This window comes from Siphateles boraxobius, unplaced genomic scaffold (assembly GCF_051911475.1).
Source record: "Siphateles boraxobius isolate OS27281-9 unplaced genomic scaffold, OSU_SipBor_1 94, whole genome shotgun sequence".
Lineage (NCBI taxonomy): Eukaryota > Metazoa > Chordata > Actinopteri > Cypriniformes > Leuciscidae > Siphateles > Siphateles boraxobius.
Window position 1 is genome coordinate 610,324 of NW_027509224.1, and position 26,578 is coordinate 636,901.

Genomic DNA, 26,578 nt, shown 5'->3' on the forward strand with positions numbered 1-26,578 from the left:
TTAGAAGATATTCGAGAATAAAGGTGGCGTAGCGCTATTAAAATATGCACAATCTTAACTATTCGTTTGTAAAGTTTACGTACAAATTCACTTCAAACAAATATGTCCTGCGAGAATAGTTTAATATAGATTTCGAAATTTGGTACCTGATGGCGTATATGTGCATGATCTCCACTCATGTTGAGACTCTGAAGATGAAGAATAAGATGATGAAGGTATTATCTAGAAATGACACTGATGCCGGTATTTTAAAAGCTGCTTTGACAAAATGATGACTGTCGTCGAGAGTTAAGTCTGACTGTACCGCTACTGCGCATGCGCGGAATGCTTGCGTTTAAAAAACACTCTTCAACTACTGTTAGACGAGACCACAACATTATGCAAACTCACATCTCAAGTTAAGATCTAAAGCCAGGTTTAACAAGTTCATTTATCGTGTATTACGTCGAATTTAAGTTTTATGAAACCGAAATATGCGTGTAGGGGAGAATGGTGCTAGTTTTTCTGAAGACTAGTCAAAAGGAATTGTTTTCTCCAGAAGTGATTTTTTTTCTTCTTTAACAGCTATCTCAAAACCCCCTTACGAAAAATTCACTATTATAGGGGTCCACGCATTGAAGGATGTTGGAAAAGATTCATTTTAATATAATGCTGCCTCAGTATTTGCAGGGGTAAACAAAACAACACTTTACTTTGCTAGAGTTTATTTACAAACTTTCTCTGTCTTTGTGCTCTTGAGTGATTCCAGTTTTATATGTGTATCATGTTAAGTCTCTAACAAATGGGGGATGAAGATTGAAGTTTATAATTTAAATGACATTTAGCTAACTTTGTGACACATTAGTATTATAAGAATCTTGAAGACTCTTTTGTTAAACACCCAATCAAATTACGTTCAAAGGCCTGCTTGAACAAAAAGTCAAAGAAATTCCCTCCAAACACAACTTATTGGCTCAGACACCTCCAGAGGGCGACATCTTCAGGCTTTAAAAATCTCTGATCAGAAGATCACTCTTCTTAGTGTGAAGATGATGCTGAACTAGGGGTGCTTCTCATTTCTTATTTGTGCATCCTCGTTTCTTTTCCTCGTTCCCTTTCCTCGCGTCTCAGCTCCTCCCTCTGTAGGTTGTGAGGGAAGGACGCAAGGAAAGAAAATGAGGACGGAGGAATTGAATGAAAGCTTTTTTTATACATTTGAATACTTGATCACTTCACAGCGTCATCAGCAGCGCTCAAAGCATCTGCCCTTATGTTGTTAAAGTTTGTTTATTTAAGAAATTCATAATGAATAATAATAAAGCAAGATACCCTGTTGTAATATGTGTAATGTGTGGTTTATATAAACTGCAAAGATAAAGTATAAATCAAAACAGATTATGATCGATGTGAAGGGGGAGGAGAATTTATACGTGCGGCACGTTTAGTCAATAAAACACTTCCGCATAGGATACACCTGTGTATCCTCGCTCATGACTCCTCTGAAAGCCTCCTCACGGTGCAATTAGAGAATTTAGATGTCCTTCAAGATGGCTGAGCTCGATCGGTTTCCAGGTCATAGGATGGAGGACAGAGGAACGAGGAGGGATATTGAGAAGCACCCTAGAAGTTTTCTAAGGACCCTCAAGCTTGTGCCAGGCTGTGGCCTTGTCTTTCCATTCACCAAAGATCCTCTGACTCAAACTGGTTCTCTCTCATCAAGACAACATCAGCAAAGATCAACTGGAGCCTCAATAGATTGCATCAGGACAGTTTAATTCATGAAAAGGGTCTCTAAACGAGCTATTAACCTAATCATCTGAATCAACTAATTAACTAAACACCTGCAAAAGATTCCTGAGGCTTTTAAAAGCTCCCAGCCTGTTTCATTACTCAAAACCGCAATCATGGGTAAGACTGCCGACCTGACTGCTGTCCAGAAGGCCATCATTGACACCCTCAAGCAAGAGGGTAAGACACAGAAAGAAATTTCTGAACAAATAGGCTGTTCCCAGAGTGCTGTATCAAGGCACCTCAGTGGGAAGTCTGTGGGAAGGAAAAAGTGTGGCAAAAAACGCTGCACAACGAGAAGAGGTGACCGGACCCTGAGGAAGATTGTGGAGAAGGACCGATTCCAGACCTTGGGGGACCTGCGGAAGCAGTGGACTGAGTCTGGAGTAGAAACATCCAGAGCCACCGTGCACAGGCGTGTGCAGGAAATGGGCTACAGGTGCCGCATTCCCCTGGTCAAGACACTTTTGAACCAGAAACAGCGGCAGAAGCACCTGACCTGGGCTACAGAGAAGCAGCACTGGACTGTTGCTCAGTGGTCCAAAGTACTTTTTTCGGATGAAAGCAAATTTTGCATTTCATTCGGAAATCAAGGTGCCAGAGTCTGGAGGAAGACTGGGGAGAAGGAAATGCCAAAATGCCTGAAGTCCAGTGTCAAGTACCCACAGTCAGTGATGGTCTGGGGTGCCATGTCAGCCGCTGGTGTTAGTGCACTGTGTTTTATCAAGGGCAAGGCCAATGCAGCTAGCTATCAGGAGATTTTGGAGCACTTCATGGTTCCATCTGCTGAAAAGCTTTATGGAGATGATTTAATTTTTCAGCACGACCTGGCACCTACTCACAGTGCCAAAACCACTGGTAAATGGTTTACTGACCATGGTATTACTGTGGTCAATTGGCCTGCCAACTCTCCTGACCTGAACCCCATAGAGAATCTGTGGGATATTGTGAAGAGAAAGTTGAGAGACGCAAGACCCAACACTCTGGATGAGCTTAAGGCCACTATCGAAGCATCCTGGGCCTCCATAACACCTCAGCAGTGCCACAGACTGATCGCCTCCATGCCACGCCGCATTGAAGCAGTCATTTCTGCAAAAGGATTCCCAACCAAGTGTTGAGTGCATAACTGAACAATCATTTGAAGGTTGACTTTTGTATTAAAAACACCTTTATTGGTCTGATGAAATATGTTAATTTTTTGAGATAGGAATTTTGGGTTTTCATGAGCTGTATGCCAAAATCATCAGTATTAAAACAATAAAAGACCTGAAATATTTCAGTTGGTGTGCAATGAATCTAAAATATATGAAAGTTTAATTTTTATCATTACATTATGGAAAATAATGAACTATCACAATATGCTAATTTTTTGAGAAGGACCTGTACATAAAGAGAAGGTCCCTTGAATATAAAGTTTCATTTAGTTTGAATTTGTTTTATACCACTGAGAATAATCCTTCCATATTTTTTTACATATTTCTTTACACTGCAATGAAGGCCATTCATTACTTCGCCCCACAAGCAAACAAACGTTTTGGTAAAATATTCAGCACATTTATTTATTTTTGTTCATAATGTAAGACCTAAAAATGAGCAAAACGGTAAAAAAAGGAAACGTTTCTAACCAACATGGTGCCACACTATGAACAACCCAAAAACAACAAAAACAACCAAAAACAACAAAAACAAACACCGCTGATATTCAAATAAAGGAACAGATAAAAGTGATGAAAAGGGAGGTGGTCATATCTCCTGAGAGTCTTTGATGGGACAGCTGGACAGAACAGAGTCACACGCCTTCGATAAATCCTTCTGGCAGCTCACACAGATGTCCTGACTGTACCAGTCGCGCATTGCCCGAGCGTGAAGAGATGTCGAGTCCTTCCCGCACGACACTAGAACCAGAGGAATCCTGTGGCATAGAGCAGACAAACATTACACAGAGTACAGTAGGGTATCCATCACATACAACTGTTATACAAATTAATGAAAACACCCAGGTCGGACCAATCTGTGCATAATCATTCGGCAAGTGATGAAATCGGATAGGTTTAAGAGATTGTAGTCAAATGTCCAGTATTTCTATATTGACGGCCATATTAATAGAGAGAGAAACTGGAAGCTTGCCTATGCAGACCTCCATCAGGACATTTGGCTGAGATCACGAGATGAACGACAACATGCTTTTTACACAGACACACATTACAGACACAGATGGAACATTAAAGCAGTAGTTCTTAACCTTTTTGACTTGAAAGCACCGCATTGTCCAACACAATATTCAAAGGCTAGAAAATTTCCTCTGGTATTTTTGCTGCAACCATAACAAAGCTTCTTGTTTTTAAACTTTATTAACAGAAACCGAACATTGATGTAAAATTAACCGTTCATTTTTCTATTCAAGACTTGAAATCCATGTTCTTCAATAAAAAGTTATTGAGGGGAAAAAATAAATATATCTTGATGCGAGTTATTATAATTACATTTAAATAAGTAATGTCTCAAATGATGACAAGGATTTTTTCCTCTGGCTGTGAACAAGACCAAAATAGCCATGTTTACATGTAAACATGGCTAATTTTGTCTTGTTCACAGCCAGGGAAAAACAAATATCGGTTTATAATTGGATTGATAATACATTTGTAGCCTATGCTATATTTGTTTAGGGGAGGGCAGTGTGAACAAAGCATTTTTTTCTTAGTGTATTTAGTTCACATATAAAAACACACTTGACTGGCCACTTTATTAGTTATACACCTGTTCAACTACTCAATGCAAATATCTACTCAGCCAATCACATGACAGGAACTCAATGCATTTAGGCATGTAGACATGGTCAAGACGATCTGCTGAAGTTCAAACTGAGCATCAGAATGGAGAAGAAAGGTGATTTAAGTGACTTTGTATTTCAGAAACTGATGATCTACTGGGATTTCACAACAATCTCTAGGGTTTACAGAGAATAGTCCAAAAAAGATACAATAACCTGCGAGTGGTAGTTCTCTGGGTAAAAAAGCCTGGATGCCAGAAACAAATTCAACCTTGAAGCAGAAGAGCATCTCTGAACGTTCAACACAACCAATCTTGAAGCAGAAAAGCATCTCTGAACGCTCAACACGACCAACCTTGAGAGGGCCGTGCACAGACATTTTGAGGGGCAGTGGCCTAAACCAAAAAAAAGGGGCACTAAGGGGGTGGTTGCTTGTTAACACAAATTATCCAGTTATTACAAAATATACAATTAAAAAAGAGAAAGACAGCACACGGTCAAATACATTTTAGACTTTATTGTAGATGTTTTGATAGAACTTTTTCTCCCTTGTGTACATGGCTGTGGCTGCCTCACTCTCCAATTCGTCCTGTTCTGCGTCTGTCTCTTCCCTCTCTGTCTCATTGTATTGCCTTTCTCATTCTGAACTTTTTCTGTCTTTGGCTCAGTTCCAAGACCTTCACTTTTACTCTGTTGAGTTGATTCTGAGGCAGTTTCATCTTAATATAGAGAATGAATAACAAACCTGTTACAATCATATTTTAAATACAATTGTTAGGTTTAGAGCTAATTCAATTTATGTTCTTGTAATATAATTACTTGTAGTGACTGTCTTAACGCAAATCAGACACTCGGCAGGGTGAGGGCTAGATCCTGTTTTTGACGCGCTGTTTGCCCACTTCGGATGAATTTGAAGTCCACAACATTTAGCGTCTTTGGGTGATGTTCCCATTTAATAGAAAGATGGTTTACAGAGTATATGCAAACGTGAGGACTAATCTAGCTGTGGCGTGCCAGCGGTACAAACCGCGTGATCTCCCCGCCACCCTAGCATACTTTCCCTCGCTACACCTGTGCATTAAATCAGCTGGCGCGCCTGTGCCACCGTGACCTTCGCTACTATAGCACAAGCACACTGCCCTCTAGTGTTGACCACCACCACTACATCAACAATAGCAAATGGCTCCCACATTACTCTTCCATTCAAATAATTTTATGTCTATCTTTCTTATCAAATTCTAGCATATTCAGAAACCTTTACTGACAGCCAGTTTAACAACACTGACCTGTAAGTGTCTGATTTGGCTGATGCTCAATGGGCTCGCTTTCTGAGCCTGCCTCTGCCTCATCTTCAATGGAGAAATAAGACATTTAATTTCATATTAATATACAGCATAAATCTATATACTGTGCTAACATACAACTCATTTAGAGCCTATGATGTGTTAGTCTCAACTAAGACAAGTGATTATAATGGGAAACATACTTACAAGAATTAAACCGTCAAACTGTCTGCTAACTGTTCTATATGATTATTTACCTGCTGGCTTGCTGGAGCTTTCAATCCATGTTTGCAATGTTGAACTGCCTTTAGCAGCCTCCCTTCACTCTTTCTCTGTCTTCTTTTTTGTGAAGGCATTGTTTTTTGTTTTTTTTGGGGGGTTAGTGTCTACAAAGTGTGCCAACAACAGAAAATTGAGTTATTTGTATTAGATCTGATCGAGAGTAGCCTACAATAATTTTAGACAGTCAAGCAGCTAACTCTAAGAACGTCGATATGTTGTACAAGTTGTTAGCACTAGTAGAAGACCAAGAGCAAAACATAATCGACATAAATAAAATAAAAAAAGATTTCGCAAATAAAGATTAATTTCGCAGATTCAACCACTGTCTTGCATAGCCTACCTGTTAATGCGACAGCTTTCGTGAACTGCCGTGTTCACTCTCAGTTTCAAGAGAGTGCTGCAGACACATATATATTGTGAGTGATGCTGCGGAGCGAGCGGGAAAACCTGGAGCGCATTAGCGGATTAGCGCATTGGCGCGGCGCAGTGGGGGTGGGGAAGAGGGGCACCTCAGTCGATGAGGGCAGAGGGGCAGTGGCTCTAGCCACCGGGCCACCCCCCTGTGCACGGCCCTGAACCTTGAACCAGAAGAGCATCTCTGAACGTTCAACACGACCAACCTTGAACCAGATCATCTGAGCGCTCAACACGACCAATCTTGAAGCAGAAGAGCATCTCTGAACGCTCAACACGTCCAACCTTGAAGCAGAAGAGCATCTCTGAACGCTCAACACGTCCAACCTTGAAGCAGAAGAGCATCTCTGAGCGCTCAACACGACCAATCTTGAAGCAGAAGAGCATCTCTGAACGCTCAACACGTCCAACCTTGAAGCAGAAGAGCATCTCTGAGCGCTCAACACGACCAATCTTGAAGCAGAAGAGCATCTCTGAACGCTCAACACGTCCAACCTTGAAGCAGAAGAGCATCTCTGAAAGCTCAACACGACCAACCTTGAACCAGAAGAGCATCTCTAAACGCTCAACATATCCAACCTTGAAGCAGAAGAGCATCTCTGAACGCTCAACACAAACAATCTTGAAGCAGAAGAGCATCTCTGAACACTCAGCATGTCCAACCTTGAAGCAGAAGAGCATCTCTGAACGCTCAACACAAACAATCTTGAAGCAGAAGATAATCTCTGAACGCTCAACACAAACAATATTGAAGCAGAAGAGCATCTCTGAGCGCTCAACACGACCAATCTTGAAGCAGAAGAGCATCTCTGAAAGCTCAACACGACCAACCTTGAACCAGAAGAGCATCTCTAAACGGCTCAACATATCCAACCTTGAAGCAGAAGAGCATCTCTGAACGCTCAACACAAACAATCTTGAAGCAGAAGAGCATCTCTGAGCGCTCAACACGACCAATCTTAGAGCAGAAGAGCATCTCTGAACGCTCAACACGTCCAACCTTGAAGCAGAAGAGCATCTCTGAACGCTCAACACGACCAATCTTGAAGCAGAAGAGCATCTCTGAAAGCTCAACCAGACCAACCTTGAACCAGAAGAGCATCTCTAAACGGCTCAACATATCCAACCTTGAAGCAAAAGAGCATCTCTGAACGCTCAACACAAACAATCTTGAAGCAGAAGAGCATCTCTGAACGCTCAACACAAACAATCTTGAAGCAGAAGAGCATCTCTGAACGCTCAACACAAACAATATTGAAGCAGAAGAGCATCTCTCAACGCTCAACACAAACAATCTTGAAGCAGAAGAGCATCTCTCAACGCTCAACACATCAAACCTTGAAGCAGAAGAGCATCTCTGAACGCTCAACACATCAAACCTTGAAGCAGAAGAGCATCTCTGAACGCTCAACACGTCCAACCTTGAAGCAGAACAACATCTGAACGCTCAATACGTCAAACCTTGAAGCAGAAAAACATCTCTGAACGCTCAACAGGTCAAACCGTGAAGCAGAAGAGCATCTCTGAACGCTCAACACATCAAACCTTGAAGCAGAAGAACATCTCTGAACGCTCAACAGGTCAAACCGTGAAGCAGACGGGCTACAGCATCAGAAGACCCTTGTGACACTCCTGTCAGCTAAGAACAGGAAACTGAGGATATGATTCACACAAGCTCATCAAAACTGGACAACAGAAGATTGGAAAGACAAATTCAGGCAATTCATTCAATTTTACAAAAATATATATAGCCTATTAAATTAAGCATTATATTTGAAGTAAAAAAATTGAAAGAGTCACTTGCCGTTTCTTTGTAATCATTTGTAAAATTTACTAGCAATTTCTGAGTGAAAATTGTTTCTACACCAAAATTTTTCACAATATCTTGCAAAAACTGTGTACTTGGTGCAACAGATATTGTCTCTTTACCAGGCTGAATTCCAGGACCAGCGCTCATTCCAGAAATTTCTCTGGCTTTGCTCGCCATCTTTCATTACGATTTGCTTGAAGAAGCTCAGCGGAAGGTTTACGCAGTGCTTGGAGGGCAGGCGCATCTGTTACAGAGAACATGCCAATGGGCAGTCACACGTCATTAATTGCATCCAAACATTCAATACATTAGAGCCCAGCTTACCTCCATACAACACCCAGGACACACAACCCTGTGAACACACAGCAGAAGTCACAAGACCGCAAGTTTCATCGTGAGCAGATTCAGAGAAACGAGTGATCTTACCTCCGACACAGAGAGCAAATATTATGCCACGTGAAATAAAGACTTCTCCTTGCACAGCATGAGCAAACCTAAAAAGAACAGATGTTTAGGCTATGTTCAGACTGCCAGCAAAAATCAGATTTTTCACATATCCAGATTTTATCCGGGTGGTTTTAAATAAATAAATAAATAAATAAATACACCCCCCCCCCTGCAACAACTCAATGCTAATTTGGAGAGCAAGATGATCGATGCACCTCCATTTCTCACACATCCGTTTCGAAAACTTAGTCACAAACATCGTCCATTGTGTCATTCCAGACATAACCCTTGGTTATGTCTGGACACACAAATCTTATTTGATAACTTGCAATTAATAGTGCTGATAGTCTGCCTGTAAAGATCTGATTTGAGAAGAGAAAAAAATAAAACAATTCTGATTTGCCTGTAGTCTGAACAACATTTTTAGACCCTGAATCAGGAATTCTCACCCGCCAGTCCCGGTATCTCTCACACAACATATTATCCAGACCTCCTTTTTCTTCTGAACTGTGCATTTTCATGACATCAACGATCGTTGTGAGAACAGACCCTTTGTTACTGCTATTAACCTGCGGGGGAATATGTATAGAAAGTAAAGTACAAATACTTGTACTCAACATTTAAAACGGTGTAAAAAAAAGTTTTACTCATGTACTTTGTACTTCTAGTTTACCTGAAATTGTAATATGTCATGAATTAAATCCCTTATTTATTTAAAAGAGAAATACAAATTTTTTTCTATCTTATTGTGACATGGGTGACAATTTAAATTTTTGGTTTAACGATCCATTTCAGACACATACATAGAACAATAGAAGTAAATACTAAAAATCAAATACTAAAATGAAAATTGCTACTGCCTCTTGTTTGAGGAAATTTAACAAACCTTAGAAAAGTGTTTTTTCGGATTATACGGATAATACTGCAAAACCTTTAAGTACAATTTCTCAGTACTTTGCACTCCAGCAACAGTATGAGAATTACAGAAAAGTTACAAAAAAAGGTATACTAATGCGAGAGATTTTGTTGATATAAAATGTGCACATTTAGTTGCATGAAATGAAGACTGCAGTCTTGTCAGTCTTTTTGCACTGAGTAGATGTTTCAAGTGAAATTTCCTTGATCATAAGGTGACGCACCACTTTGAAGAGATCCCTGTTGCAAGCAAAAGATCTGGTCCGGCGTTTTCCTGTGCAGACTCTGATGTCTAGGGGATTGTATGACATGTTAACCACATTTAAGAAAAAAATTATTTTGGTAAATCTTATGATATTCAGATCATATTTCATCTAAAAAAACAAAAGAAAAACAAAATTGAGACTTTTTCGAAACCAGTTAATCCCCAATAACTGTAATATCCTTTTTTTCGTATGTACTAATGGGTATTGTGTATTAATGGGTTAAAAGGAACTTAAAACAAGTGAATAATTCTTTTTGTAAGTTACATTTTATTTGTAGGTCAAAAGTGACAGACACAAACCTGTCAGGTTTCACCTGTTGCAGCAAAAATAAAGATCTCACCTGTAACTCTGGAGTCTTGCACAGGTTTTCCTGAACCAAGAGTTTCCTGCACAGTTAAAATACATTTTACACAACTACAAAACTGCAATGCGATATGTGAGGTTTATATTACATTATATTACTATTATAACAGTAACTTTCTCAAATGTTCACAGAACAAGCTGTAACCTAGTGTTCCTGTATCTTTCTCTATTTCTGTTATATTACATGATAGAAAGTCTAAGGTCTTCAAGCCGTACGGCAAACTAATCTGCTGCGTGTTACATGTCAAACTAAGATTGTTGTGGGGGAAAAATTTATACTGTCAAGTTAGCACTTTTAAACATCCAATCACTTAAATAAACAAAAAACAATAAATCACTTCTAGTAAATGAAGTAACCACAAACAACCTAGATTTTATGCTTCTAATGAAACTTGGCTTGAAGAAAGCTGCAGTGCAACAGTCCTCAATGAAACATCCCCTCCTAACTTTACTTTTATGAGTTTCTGCAGAGCGGGTAGAAGAGGTGGAGGAGTAGCTGCTCATTTAAAGATGTTAATCAATGTAAACAAGTATCAATTGGGAATTACCCGTCTTTCGAATATCTGGGCATTGTGTTAAAGGTGCTCCTCGCATTTTACTTATCATGGTTTACAGGCCTCCAAAATACTCTCCATCCTTTGTGGGGGACTTTACAGAACTGTTAATTTCCTCAGAGTTTGAATGTTTTGCTATTGCTGGGGATTTTAATAGTCACATAGATAATGCTGAAACAATGTCAAAATAAATCATAACGGTTTTAAATAGTTTTGATCTGACTCGACATGGACACACAATCGTGGACACACTCTAGATTTACTTCTCAGTAAGGCTCTAAACATTTCATTGATTGTTATTAAGGACGTAGCACTGTCTGATCATTTCTGTATTTTCTTTTACGCATTGATCTCTCCTACTAATGAAGCTAGATCTGTGTCTGTCAAGAAGAATGCTTAAATGAGAACACTAGTGTGCCATATCTTTAACACCAAGCATATCTGCAGACTCTGTTGATTTCGTCCTTGAGAATCAACATCTCATTAATAGATATTGCTCCTGTAAAAGTCAGGAAGCACCTTGGAGAAACTCAACAGCAGTGCCAAATATGAAAAGACAATGCAGAAAAGCAGAGCACATGTGGCAGAAGACAAAACTTGTAGTCCATTATAACATCTATAAAGACAGCCTTCATGCTTCCCATGTGGAACTAGGCAAAGCTAGACAGAGTTTGTCCGCACTTTTTGCTACTGTAGAGAGTCTAACAAACCCCCCCAAGCCAGATTCCCTGTGAAATGCTCTCAGACAGCAAATGCAGTGCAAACTCACTTCTCGGAAAGAATCAACAATATCAGAAAGGCAATCAGCATTTCCTCGTGTGGCACTGAGGTCAGACCACATCCTCAGGAAGTTACTATGTCTGATTTCGAAGAAATTAATGGTAAAATTTTGAAAGAAACAGTACAGCACCTTAAAACTTCAACCTGCACTATTGACACACTCCCCACCTCTTACTTCAAAAGTTTGTTAAATTGCTGAGAAGCAGAATATCCTAGAAGTGGCAAACTCCTCACTTCTCTATGGGACTTTTCCAAAGTCCCTTAAAACTGCAGTTGTCAAGCCCCTCCTGAAAAAGGAGATGATCCTCACTGCAGAACATGAAATCCAGGGGGAGGAGTTGGATCCAGATCCAACTCCTCCCACCTTACATACCTAAATCTACCCATCTCCGCCCCCTCATCCCTAAACCCACCCCAAATCCTACCCATCTCCACCCTTTGGATCTTGATCCGACTCCTCCCCGTGGATCTCATGTACTGCATTGAGGTGCTACTGTGAAAAAGAGCAATCTGGATAGCAACAGACCAATCTCAAATCTTCCTTTCATAGGCAAAATCATTGAAAAAGTTGTCTTCCATCCAATAATAACCAACTGCAGAACCGCAGAACCATACGTCATAGCAGTGCGAGGGACGTCAGCGCAAGCATTACAGTCTGATGCCGGAAGTGGGCGGAGTTCATGTTTAACTATGGCGAAGCAAAAAGTTGTTCTATCTTTGATGGATGCAACATACTTAACGTTATACGCTTATACAAAACGGCTTATACAAAACGGCTCTAAGTATTTTGTAAGTTAATATTCAACAATACTATCGATCTTTTTTACATGTTTGTTTGTAAATTGTTTTTCTTTTTTCCCTTTTCTTTTGAAGTTGACCCAAATAAAACTTAACTAACTTAAATCTGTCATTGACACCATTATATGAGAACTGAACTGAGCTGGACTATGACATCACGGTTTTCTCCAGAATGGCTATATAGATTAATTAACTGAATTAATAACTTTTTTACAACATAAATGAATCAACACTGAACTTAAGCTGTATTATGACACTATTTTGTTCTAGATCTGCAGAGACAAACTTTGTTGCACTATTTTCCTATTATCCCAGTAAAGCTGCTTTAAAACAATCTGTATTGTAAAAAGTGCTATAAAAATGTGACTGAGAATTGTGACGAAGGCACTTGATCATGTATTGTTATTTTACAGTTGGATTGTATCACTTTGTTAGGTTACATATTCATGATTTAATTTGTTGTTGCCGTTGTATTTTTTCAGCATTTGTTAAAATTTCTGACCATGAGAATTGCATTAATTGTATTTTATTTCACCTATAGAAGCACATAACGATTCAGAGAGGTTCAGCACTATAAAGTATAATTTTAACTTTGAAAAACGATTAACATTGGTTAATAGTACTAGTAGGCTATATTGTCTTTTGTTAATAGGACAGAACATAATTCTTATCTTTTATACTAATATATATATATATATATATATAAAATCGTTTCTAAAAAAGTCTTTATAATAACGTTGTTTTAAACTTTAAAACGTTCCAAAACACGAAAGTAGCGCAATGTCTTGCCGCGCCACTTCCGGCATCAGACTGTTAGGCTCGCTCTGTCGTCCTCACACGGCTATGACGTATGGTTCTGCAGTTAGACCTATCTCCTTCAATCAGCTGAACAACTTCCTAATCTCAAATGGATACTTGGGATACAAATGGACAATTTTCAATCTGGTTTCCGACCGCATCACAGCACAGAGACAGCGCTCAAAGATAAACGATATTCGGTTAAAAAGTGATACAGGCAAAACATCAACTCTGGTACTACTCGACCTCAGTGCTGCATTTGAACACTGTCCATCATAACATACTTCTTGACAGGCTGGAAAACTGGGTCTGGCTTTCCGGGATAGTCCTAGGAGAGGTTATTATGCGGCAGTGGCTCAGTGGTTCATGTAGGTTGTCTACAAACCGAAAGGTTGGTGGTATGATCCCCGGTTCCACCTGACCAAGTGTCGAGGTTCCCATGAGCAAGACACCGAACCCCAGCTGCTCCCAACGAGCTGGATAGCGCCTTGCATGGCTGACACCGCCGTCTGTGTATGAATGAGTGAGTGAATGGGTGAATGTGAGGCAATATGTAAAGTGCTTTGGTGGCCATTGGGTCTGTTAAAGCGCTATATAAATGCATAATGGTAAATAAAAATGGTAAATGGACTGAGTATAGGAGACCATAAGTCTAAGTGGACATTCATGACATGCGGAGTCCCTCAAGGCTCAATTCTTGCCCCAATCCTGTTCAACCTGTACATGCTCCCAATGAGCCAAATAATGAGAAAGAACCAAATCTCTTACCACAGCCATGCAGACGACACACAGATCTACTTATCCCTATCGCCTAACAATTACAGCCCCATTGACTCCCCGTGCCAATCCATTGATGAAGTAAACAATTGGATGTGCCAAAACTTTCTTCAGTTAAACAAAGACAAAACTGAAGTCATTGCGTTTGGAAACAAAGATGAAGTTCTCAAGATGAACGCATACCTTGACGCTAGGGGTCAAACAACTAAAAATCAAGTCTGGAGTGATTTTGGAGTCAGACCTTAGTTTCAGTAGTCATGTCAAAGCAATAACTAAATCAGCATGCGATCATATAAAAAATATTGCAAGAATTAGATGCCTTGTTTCCAGACAAGACTTAGAGAAACGTGTTCATGCTTTCATCACCAGCAGGGTGGATTATTGTAATGGACTCCTCACTGGCCTTCCCAAAAAGACCATAAGACAGTTGCAGCTCATAAAGAACGCTGAGCAGAACCAGAAAATATGAACACATGACACCAGACCTCAGGTCTTTACACTAGCTCCCAGTTACATTTAGGATTGATTTTAAAGTATTATTACTGGTATATAAATCACTCAATGGCCTAGGACCTCAATACATTGTTAGGTGCATTTCTGCAGATCACTCAGATCATTAGGATCCATCAGCTAGAAATACCAAGGGTTCACTAAGCACGGTGAGTCCGCTTTTAGCTACTATGCCAGCCGCAGCTGGAACCAGCTTCCAGAAGAGATCAGATGTGCTCCTACAGTAGTCACATTCAAACCCAGACTCAAAACACATCTGTTTGGCTTTGCATTTACTGAATGAGTGCTGTGCCACTGTACATACGACTGATTACACCATTTTATTTTGCATCCTGCTTTTTATTTTAAACTGAACTCAAATGGCACTGAGAATTGACCCTCCGCAGGGAGTTTGATTGACAGGCGATCTGACCAATCATAATCCGCCATTTTTGTCCAACAATGCAGTCAGGAGAGTTAGTAGATTAACGTTGGAGGATTTGAACTTGGAACAACGGTGTGTACTGACGTCTTTCCGCGGTTAAAACAACATTCCTTCTAGTTAATTTATAGCACCAAATAAACATTAATGAACATAAGGAACAGATGATCGGTTCACGAGAAGCTTTAACTGAGGCTCTACAGCGATCTGTCAGACACACTAAAGAGCCACAAAAAGATAGTTTAAATTTCTTGATATTTGTACCAAATTTGAAAGTTGAGACTTTTTCATATCAAAAGTAACCTGGTCTGTCAGCGCGTTGTCAGTGTTCTCTCTGCTCCGCGATGTATTTTTCACTGCGTGAGAACATGGTGGGGTGTAAGAGCGGCGTAGCTTGTTGGACATAGCAAAATAGGGCGGGTCTTTGCGAAAGGTCAATTGGGTTAGAGATATGAAACCATGCCGATGGCCTGGGTCTGTGTTGGAGTAGTGAGTTTGACGTGATTAAACTCGAGGTTCTGTTCGAGGTTGATTCCATTCCTAGAGCTTCTGAACAAATCAGTTTTTGGTGTGCGGACTGATGAGGCAGTGAACCTTGAGCTCCTCCTATCTAATTTTAGGGAAAAATCGGATCTATTGGAGACGTCCAATGGATTTTTTTGGGCGCGTCGAAAGAACACCACAGACAGTGTAATCACCATGGGAAAATTACAGAGTAAAACTGGGAGTTGTGAAAAATATATGATACACCAGTGTTTTGCCAAATGAGAAGTTTATTTATGCATCATCTTTTTACTCATGATTAATTTTATAACTATCATATATCTTTTATAACCGTTTTAATTTTCCTTGCTTTTATTTTGTGATTATTTTAATTCCTTTCTGTAAAGCACTTTGAATTGCCATAGTGTATGAAATGTTCTATATAAATAAACTTGCCTTGCTACAGATATCTGTTGCAAGTTTGCATTTGTGTAAGTGCTGCTAGAAATATGTCGGAGGACGAACCTGATCTCACAGGAAAACAAATACATTACGAGGTGGCAATTTTGTATGAATTTATAAAATGTGAATGTACAAAAAACCCATAAAGCTCCTCCTCTAACCCCACCCCTAAACATACCCATCACTGGTGTATGAGCAGTTCGAATGAAAATGTACAAAAAACCCATAAAGCTCCTCCTCTAACCCCACCCCTAAACATACCCATCACTGGTGTATGAGCAGTTCGTATGAAAGTACAAATGAGATTGTACAAAATCATACAAATTAGGGCAAATCATCAAAATGTAAAATAGTTACAAAGTGCCATGTGAGTGAAAGTGAAGTGAAAGTGACACGTGATGGCCAAGTATAGTAACCCATACTTGGAATTTGACCTCTGCATTTAACCCATCCAAGTAAGTGCACACACATTAGGAGCAGAGTAGTGAGTAGTGAACACACACACACTGCAAACGTGGATACACACACCCGGAGCAGCGGGCAGCCTTGAGTGGCGCCCGGGGAGCGATTGGGGGTTAGGTGCCTTGCTCAAGGACACCTCAGTCATATTCCTGCCGGTACTGGAATCGAACCAGCAACCTTTGAGTCACCAGTCCAACTCTGTTACCATTAGGCCATGACTGCCCCCTGTGAGGACTCCGAACGTGCAAAAACTTACATCCGAAGGTATCCCGTGTGAAGTTGACTTCAGAAAAGAGGCGTCTTCAGGCTCTTTATTAATGGGTGAGCCATCTGCTGCTTAAGGAATCAAAACTGTCAGTGATTCACAAATTCAGGAATTACAAAAAACTGAAAGCCCAGAGTTGTGTACATTGGTGGAATGTCTCCCTGTTGCGTGCCAGGCGTTTCCAGTGGTTCATAGAGCGAATCTCCTCCATAAGTAGCTCGTGTAGACTGCTCTGCTCTTTGGGCTTCAGCCCCATCTTACGCTCTGAGGCCTGAGGAAGAGGAAATCAATAGGAAAGCAAAACCTGTTAGCTGAGAAATCTGCAGTTTTAATTTATAATTGGAAGTTTACTTTTGCAACATCAATCAACAAGGATTGGATTAGATGGTGAAAAGTCTCTTCATATAACAAATGGTTGGATTGGAAGGGACTGGTGACATCAGCCAAAACCCTAAAACCGTTTTGGATATGCAAGTTTTTATATGTTGATGAAACTTTAGGACGACAAATGTCTCGGTTACCTGAGATAACGGGAAAGAGTATTGCATCTTTGCTAGACGCTATGGGGAAACTCCCCCTATTCTGAAGCCTTTAATAAAAAATGCAGTGCCACTGCACAGCCATAACAGTGCAGCGATCTGAGTGCGCCCATTGGCTGGTCAGTGGCAACCTATGGCGAAGCAGCGTGTCTGTGCGAACCAATCGCAGAATAACCCGCCGAGAGTGCAGAGCCTGCCGAAAGGGATGGGGCATCTGTCTATAAAAGCAGCTCATATTCGTCATAGGAATCAGGTTTAATTTAACTGAAGCGATGAACGCCAGTCGTGTAGCGACAGCACAGCCATCTACGCAATACTGGTTCCCGCTATATGAGGGAACCAATGTTACGCAAGTAATCAAGATGTTTCCTTTTTGAAACGTTTACTCGTTGAGTCTTTGCTAGACGTTATACCCAGCAAAACAGGGGATTGGACTGTGGACAGAGCCTCCGGAGAGGTAATAGTGGGTTGAGCTCCCTCTGAGGTCAACTCCAACTAGACAAGAGGATTTATGCCTGCAGAGCAGGGACCTCCAAGTTGTAAGATTTCGCCAATAGTGCTGTCCAGGCAGTACTGTTGCATGTGCAACAGACCCAGCGGAAGTACTGACGATGCAGAGGCCATGAGACCAAGCATCCTCTGAAAAGTTCTGAGAGGGGAAAGGGCCCTGCACTAAAAGAAATGGCGAGCTGAGGCGTCTGAGTGCGCTCGTGGGTTAGCCACACCATCATTCAGGCTGAGGCTAGAACCGCTCCCAGGAAAGAGATTTTCTGGCTGGGAGACAGTGAGCTCTTGGCTTAAATGAGTTTGAGTTCTAGGCAGTTCAAATGGCTGAGGAGCACAGATCTGTGACATTAATTCTTCCTCCAACTGGCTCATCTTGGCCCAGTCGTAGATGTAATTTAGGATGCAAATCCCTTTTGTCTCAGGGGGTAAAGTGCTGCATCCATGCACTTCGTAAAAGTGCGTGGGTCCAGGGATAGTTTGAACGGCAGGACCGTATGCTGGTAGGCCACCCCTTTGAACACGAACCCTCAAGAATGGTCTGTAATGGGGGGGCTATGTGGATATTAAAGTGTGCATCTTTCAGATCCACTGAGAAAAACCAGTCCCCTGGGCGTACTTGCGAAAGGATTTGTTTCAAAGTTAGCATCTTGAACGGCCGTCTCGTGAGGGCACGGTTCAGATGTCTGAGGTCTAGGACGGGCCTGAGGCCACCATCCTTCTTGGGAACGAGAAGTAGTGGCTGTAGAAGCCTGACTCGCTGTGGGGCAGGGGAACTGTTTCCACAGCTCCCTTGCTAGTATGCTCATTACTTTGGCGTGGAGGACGTGTGCCACATTACCAAAGTATTGACTATGCCCACAAAGCGGGGCGAATTGGAGCGAATTCTGTTAGTGAATTGGAGCGAGTAACCTCGTGTCACCGTGTCCAGTACCCATTTTGACACCCCAGTGATGGCTTTCCATGCCTCAGCACAGGTTGCTAGGGGCTGAATCATTTCGTGAGACAGTTCGCTGCATCTGGGCAGGGAGCTGACGCCCATAGAGTCTTGAAGCGGGAAAGGTGTTCTTTTTAACAGCGGTCAATTGCATAGGTGCAGGAACTTGAATGGGCCCATAGTTTGCAATTGAAACATTTACTCCAACAGCCGCAACTGAACAGATTGTTTGGAGGAACACTTGACACTTTTTGGAGGATGGTCCAGCCGCAGCGAGACATAAACCTCCTCTCTTCATCCGGGCGGATCAAGATTGCTTCTGAGGCGCAGGGTCCAGCGCTATCTTAGGCCGGGGTCCCTGCCGCTCAGGAGGGAAGCGCACAATTTCTGACATTTTGGCTGCGTGACATTCTCCAGTTTTGTTGTTGCCAGAGTATCCGAAGCATGAGCTGTAAAGGCTCCGCCCTCTTCTGGAAAGCAGGGTGAGGAGCTTCAGCTCATTTGCATTTAAATGGACAAACAAAAACGTTGCGATTTTGCTCACACCCAAATAGTGGCAAATTTGACAAGCTATTATAAATGATCTGTGGCGCATTTTGAGCTGAATCTTCAAACATATTCTGTGGACACCAGAGACGTATATTACATCTTGTGAAAAAAGGGGCAAAATAGGCCCCCTTTAAGTTTTGTTATAACTTGGCTTGATGCTAATGGAAAACATGTCTCATCACAGGAAGTGTTAACGGCTGTACGAACTGAGTGTATATATATATATATATATATATAAATAGACTTTTAAGGTAATCAGCTAACTTGTTGCCGTTTTATTAGATTTTAATATCTAAATGTTACGGAGAAGAAAAATAAACGTTTAGATATCTGCATATGCGATGAACATCGGTTATGCTTGTCATTGCTCATTTCTTTGAAGGTATGTTATGTTTAATGAAGCATGTACAAAAGACCAGAACCAGAAACCGGTTTTAAAGAATGCAAAAGTTGTTGCACATAACCTCCATTGTGTCTTCATATGATATATAAACACATTCTTCTCACCGGTCGTAATTTTGGCCGTAAGCGGATGAATTCTAGAAGAGTCTGGTGAGGGTCTGGCTTTCTCTGGCAGTCTACCACATCCTACGAATGCAAGGATGTACATTTAGGCAAGACATCCAACAAAAATTCTGTCATGACAACTCTCGGGAGATTGGTATGTTCAGAGATGGCATGGTAATGGATATGGCAATGTTAATGTATTTGTTCTTGGTGGAATAGATCTGCTACGCTGCAGCAGAGGAAGTACAGAGACTTTACACTGCCAATAACATTTCTGTGAGCATGTAAGACATGCTGCTGCACATGTAACATACATGAATTAACCACCGTAGCAGATCTATACACTAGGAGCTGGGGAAGGTGTAGGGTTTCTGAAAGTGCGCTGCAACTGCTACCAGCAACACCCCTGAATTTGAATGTTGAGCCGCAGCTCATAGTAACAACAACCAATCAGCTGTGCCATGTAGATAATAATGTGATTGCTACCAAATGAGTCGAAAACTTAGCAGCCTGTGCCAGCTAGAGTTTCATGCCAGAACTACATAATTATTTCGAGTCATTAAAGCAGAATATATTGACAAAACATTTGAAACTGAACAAAGACAGACTGAACACCAACCTGAACTTTCCGTAGTGTGTATCGTCTGCACTGGATGTCCCGCAGAAGCTGGTTGAATGGAGGGGTCTCAGTAGGCAGTGGGCATTTAGTTAAAGTCTTCGCTAAAGGCCGCAACACTACACCACTGCTCAACTCATCCACTAGATCCTTCCATGTGCACATCTGCAGTGTGGAAACGAGAAACATGACTGACACTGAAATTGAGACTTAGACCATGAAAGCTGAGAAGAAAAATGTCATGTTCTGCATTTCCCAACGCTTTTGCTTCAATATACATCTTACATGTATAAAAATATTAATTATTATTAGTATACACACACGTATATGCGTGTATAGAAAAAGGCAATTAAGATTTTTTTTGCATTGCAAGAAATAAAAATAAAGACAGCACAGTTGTGAGTGTTTGTTGCAGTGCATTTAATTCATGCTGATTTTAATAAAAACTACTTGTATTTGGACGAGATAAAGTTAGAGCATTACATTAATACATGAACAATACATGTATTAGATGACATGGGGGAAAAAATATGTATATCGTGTCCATGAATTACTGATACATCCGCACATTTTACTAATTTGTTCCCTCGTTTCACTAAAATTCTGTCCCTTGTTCCACTAAATCATGTCCACGTCGTCATAAGTCTTTTCATTCCTTTGTTTTAAATTCCCCCTGTAGTAAAATGTATCCCTTTAAAACTCACCTTTGATCACCACAATTACATATTTAAAAGTTCCCTCCATGCCTTAAAATGGGGTGTAACTCGACACCCTTGCCTCATTTATTATACGTGGTTCTATGAATATGCAAATGAGCCCCGCCTCCACTCACTCAGCTCAGAGATACACTCGTTGATCACACGTTGATCTGATTGGTTACAAGGTAGTTTGTGACATCAGAAACACCAGCGATTTCAAACCGTGTTTTTGAGACTGTCTTTGGTTCACTGCAGTTTTAAAGGGATAATTCACCCAAAAATGTAAATTCTGTCAGTATTTACTCTCCCTCATGTTGTTCAACCCATAAGACCTTCGTTCATCTTCAGAACACAAATTAAGATATTTTTTATCAAATCTGAGAGCTGGATCACTCCTCCATAGGCTTCTCCAGGGATTGAAACTTGCCAGCCCCGAAAAGTTATTAAAGACATCGTTAAAATAGTCCAAGTGACTACAGTGTCTCAATCTTAAGTTTATCAAGCGACGAGAATACTTTTTGTGCGCAAAAACAAATAAATATCAACTATTCATTTCCTTCTCTGTGGGCCTGGAGTCAGTTAGCGTAGTGTGATTGCGTAGAGCTACGTCACACGTAGGCTCACTATTGGCCGACGCTGGTCATGTGTGTGATGCGTGTGACGTACAACAACAGAAGCCTACGCTGTTACACTAGTGAACTGACTCGAGGCACACAGAGAAGGAAATGAATTGTTGAAATAAAGTCGTTATTTTAGTTTTTTTTGCGCACAAAAAGTATTCTCGTGATAAACTTAAGATTGAGCAACTGTAGTCACTTGGACTACTTTAACGATGTCTTTAATAACTTTTCGGGGCTGGCAAGTTTCAATCCCTTAGAAGCCTATGGAGGAGTGATCCAGCTCTCAGATTTCATCAAAAAATATCTTAATTCGTGTTCTGAAGATGAACGAAGGTCTTACGGGGTTCAACAACATGAGGGAGAGTAATTACTGACAGAATTTACATTTTTGGGTGAACTATCCCTTTAAGGAGAAAATACTCAGCAATGCTGTCGACTTATGAATTTACAAACACCACAGACATATAAACAACAGTAAAAGCTTGATTTTCACCACAGGGGGACTTTAAATCAAAACAAGGGAACAAATTAGTTCATGTACTGGGCTCACCCAGGAATACAAGTGAATGTAAATATAGTAAATGTGATGTTGATCATTTTTTTTCTGAAAGCCCATTACTTACCCAGTTAGTGGTCACTCGTGCAACCAGCTGGGTCTCCGATTCAAACAGTTTCTGCAGACCCTGAGTGTTTTTCCAAATAAAATTGGGAATGAAATAAGTCACACCATCAGCAGGGTAAAAACCCTCCAGAGTTCATGATCCATTTTACAACCATAATAACACTGCACAGAGAACTGTATTAGGTAAACTACAGTAGTCCACATTTCAAGTGGATCAAAACCTTTCATCAAAGTTATACATGAATTTTGAACAATACCCGTTCTTGTCTTAGGACAACTTTGATTAACTTTTTCGATCCACTTCAAATGTTGAGTACTGTATATCTCACTCTCAGACTCACTCACCTTGCGGGACTGTTGAGCGATCTGCAAATACTGGCACAGCTCAACGGTGTGCGAGAACAGACTGGAACACACACTCTTGTAATGCTTGACAGCCAGGCTGGGATCGTACAGGCGCTCCTTACAAACCTATCAGAAACACAACTGACACACATCAGGCCACATCCTCATGCTTTCACACATTCAGACCAAAAGCATATTCGGCTTCTGTGACTGGTCCCGATCCAGTGAGCGCAGAAGACTGATGATGTCAGCACCTGGATGACATCAGAGATGGTGCGGACGGGTCGGCAGGAGCGATCGGCGCTGATGCTGAGGTTCACTTTGGTCATCTGACACACCAGGATCTCCAAGGTCTCACTCAATTCCCGCTCCACCTGTGTCTCCAGACCCCAGTCCAGACTCAAGTACACCAGACGGCCCACAAACTCAACGGCCTACAGAGACCGTGTCAAATCTTAATGGCCATGCTAGAATGAATTACCTTTTTTTGGTGATTATGTATGATCATCCAAACTGAAGATAAACTCTTCGCCTACCTGTTCCTCTGTCTCGATCACAAATGAATTCCCTACCGAAAGATGTTAAAAAAAAAAAAGTGTTTTATTGTATTGACAGTTGTGCCTGCTTACTTACAACAGTGCAGTTTTTTTAAGCATATACAAATATGCTATTAAAATCTTTTTAACTCTGGTCTCATAAATCGAAATTCTATGGGTCAAAGTGTGTCAAGATGGGATTATTAATTTTGGAAATACACCTATAGACCCACAAATCCTTTACTAAATCAGTTTCTTGTAATTATATGTAAACCTGGTAACTTTTGAATGAGATCACTGTAAATGATAAAGAAAGACCCATCCATGAAACAATTAATGTTTGCTTTTACAAAGATATAAGTGCTGGGCAGATTAGGCAAACTGTAGTCCGTCACGGATTACATTACAAAAATTGTAGTTAGTTACTCAATGCAGATTATTAACTTTAGATATTGAATTTTGACTACTTTTAGTTTAGATTACTTTGTCATTTAAACGTATTCTAAGTTATAAATGAGTAATGAAATGCTTAAAACAGAAGTTTTGCCTTCAAGTTTTCTGCGTACAGACATTGTCAAAATGATCTCCATTCACCCCTTTTAGATCCGAGAAAACAAACAAAAACGCTGTATTCTGCTGCCAGGCCATTATGGCGATGAAACACTGGGTTATAGATTGAACACGCATGACGTCATCGTTTTCAGAGATTCACGTTTTTGTTTTTTACACAAAGACCATTTTCAAAAATCTTGCACTTTGAAACTCCTTTTCAAAAGATTGCGTTTTCAGCCTCCCAAAATGCTGTTGTCGTGTAAATGAACGGCCTAAACACATTAAAAGTTTTATGTGAATGGGATTATTGTATATCATATTGAGATGTATGTAAATAAATATAAATAAAGCAACAGCAACAACAACACTAAACGCATTAAGCATTACATTACGCCATGGTTTCCCAAACTGGGATTAATGAAAAACCTGCAGGGGGATTGTGAGTTGATGAAAAAGCTAATCATTACTTAAAATATAAAAATGTAAAATTATAAAAATGTAAAACTAAAATGAATAAATTACTTTAAAATAAAATCGAAATATTATAAAATACTACAATTATGAATACAATTATAAATAATTCACTGACATTGTGTGAATATTTAATCAAGTAACCCCCAAAAAAGTAACTAATCTAGATGAGATTTTACAAACGTACTATATTTTTGGAATCTGATTACATAATCCAGATTACATGTAACCGTCCGTTACTACAGAGCAGCGCTGAGAGACAGACGAATAACTTCTGCTTGTCCCATAACGGTTTTGTTTGCAAAGAACAACGTTACAGCTTGCTTAAATTAACCCAGAAAATTTCTTTAAATATAAATGTTAAAACACAAGTTAGTTAATATAAAAGTTAATTTAAAACCCCTTAAGGTCCCATAGACATACTAAACCTAAACTAATCTTGACAAACTGTCATTTGAAAGCTAACAATCTCTAGTTTTCATATTTGCTGACAGATTTTCAAAATAACAGAGGAGCCGTAATGTATCAATTTGCAACAAGAATATATTCAAACTCGGCATGTTCAGACCTTTATTTTGAAATAGCGATGAACATGAAAAATCATGAAAGATTGGTAGAAACTAGTTTGTTTTCATGCCAAGAGTTCAAAAGATAACACCAATTAATTTTTAGAGAAAAAAAATAGTCTGAAATGTTTTAAATATATATAATAATAGATTCACCATTCGTGATTGCTGCGGCGAGCTATAACGCACATACGTGTTCTTGTTATGCGTTTTATTAGAGGTTGAATTCATATAAAATCTGCCAAACTTCCCATACAACTGCTGAATAGGATGTCTACTTCATAAATGCTAAGAAAATTGTGGAAATATGCGGTTCAGATCACTCAAACCACATGTGGAAATGGAGGCGCCGTTATTAATGGAGTCTGGTTGCCACCTAGTGAAAAAGTTTGGTACTGCGCTTAAACAAAATCTTACTGAACACTCATTTTTTTTATAAATCAACCTAAAATTTGGAACAACTTGTTCCGATTTTTTTTTTTTTTTTTTTGCAGTTTTAGTGTCCAACAATATATTTTATATAAAATATTAATAATTACATTTTTACATCGTATGCTACATTTTCATAAACTCCAACTTTAAATTAACTTTCTGAATTTATTTCACTAAACACAAAAACCTGCCAAATATCTTCCTTAAAAGTAAACGAGACCAATCGTACGCTATATTCAAAAGCATTCTTGAATTACAACCATTTAAGTTCGGAATTACAGGAATTTTCATGTGTGTTATGTTAGGCTACACTTATTTCCAGGCCCAGAGAGTTCTCACCAGCACCACCGCAGCTGGGCCGCAGAGAGACGCTGCCGTCGCGGGAGAACAGCACTCCTCCTGCGGCCTCCGCTGGCACCAGAGTCCGCCTCCACGAGCCCTGCTGCCGGGGCTCCTGAGAGAGGACGGAGCTCAGCTGGAAGCACAGGGCCCAGGCCTGCTCTTCACTCACTGCATGATCCTGGATCTGGAGCATCTCACCCAGAGACATCTGATCATATGCACACATCTGACAAAACTCCATCATCTCCTCCTCTAACAAAACCTGTGAATGTCAGCTTTAAAACGCTGCTTGAATAAAAAGTGTATACTTCCACGATGACAAAAGCTATTATTTTGTTCTTCATATGCGCGTGCTATCACAATTCTCCTATATAATGATAATGACGTAATTAACTGCACCTGAGAACCGAGTCACTTTGATTTCATCTGGAGTGAATCGGTTCGTTCAGACTCTTAATCAACCGGTTCAGGGGCCTCGTTTATAAAACTGTGCTTAGGATCCTTACTCAACGTGTAAGTGCGCCAGAAAGCTAAAAATGGCGTACGCAAAAAAACATTCAGACTTATAAAACCTGCGCAGAATTCACTTTATAAATCCCAGTTAGCGGAAGATTGTGCGCACATGCGTCTCCTCCCCGAAACAACCATATATGGAGCTTACAGTTTTACTATGCATATCCTCATCTGCATATCATTTGCATATGATTATTCATCCACGTGATAACATGTTTAACGGTACGAGGCATTAGGAAAATATGAAATGCAGCTTTGCTGTCACATTAGTTACATTAATAAAAACTAGTAGCCTATCCTTGCCTTGTTTTTGAATAAATAAATCAAATAGTAGCCTAGCCTATATAATAGGCTACATTTCGGAGAAAGTTTTTCTTAATCTTTTCCACTGGCCAAATAGTATTTTTAATTGATTTATGTTTTTAATGGAAACAGATAGACCTTGTTTTGCATTATTTGCACAAAACTATTTTATGAGGCAATCTGCTATTATCATGATAAGCAATTATCTCTTTAGTTAAAACATTAAAACACAGCATGCCAGAGGAAAAGTGTTCGAAAGCATTGCATCCACAACAAATATTTCTATTTATTGACTATAA

At 40.1% G+C, this 26,578-nt stretch overlaps 2 protein-coding genes and 1 long non-coding RNA gene across 6 annotated transcripts in view; all 3 read right to left on the reverse strand.

Moving 5' to 3' along the window:
* Window positions 1-326, reverse strand: part of top1b (DNA topoisomerase Ib) — a 40,496-nt gene extending 40,170 nt beyond the window's left edge. For 2 of the 4 annotated variants that reach the window (XM_077224950.1, XM_077224949.1), the window contains exon 1: window positions 147-326. In XM_077224950.1, coding sequence (XP_077081065.1) covers window positions 147-179 — 33 coding nt within the window. In that variant the 5' untranslated portion in view covers window positions 180-326. The remainder of the gene's footprint in view (window positions 1-146) is intronic. The other 2 variants (XM_077224948.1, XM_077224947.1) reach the window with 2 other exon arrangements.
* A 2,973-nt stretch (window positions 327-3,299) lies between these two features.
* Window positions 3,300-25,844, reverse strand: LOC143733283 (protein spire homolog 1). Its single transcript, XM_077224930.1, has 16 exons — window positions 25,461-25,844; window positions 23,101-23,132; window positions 22,819-22,998; window positions 22,565-22,690; window positions 22,221-22,280; window positions 20,283-20,444; window positions 19,664-19,744; window positions 16,772-16,898; window positions 16,619-16,695; window positions 10,295-10,340; window positions 9,913-9,980; window positions 9,223-9,342; window positions 8,753-8,820; window positions 8,651-8,678; window positions 8,446-8,570; window positions 3,300-3,679 (listed from the first exon to the last, which is right to left on the reverse strand). Exons 1-16 carry the CDS (start codon window positions 25,705-25,707, stop codon window positions 3,511-3,513), a joined length of 1,716 nt encoding a protein of 571 aa, XP_077081045.1. The 5' UTR covers window positions 25,708-25,844; the 3' UTR covers window positions 3,300-3,510.
* LOC143733286 (uncharacterized) lies at window positions 5,040-5,888 on the reverse strand. The gene is made up of 2 exons (XR_013201313.1): window positions 5,824-5,888; window positions 5,040-5,256 (listed from the first exon to the last, which is right to left on the reverse strand). It is a non-coding gene; the product is annotated as an uncharacterized LOC143733286 (long non-coding RNA).
* Window positions 25,845-26,578: the final 734 nt, after the last annotated feature.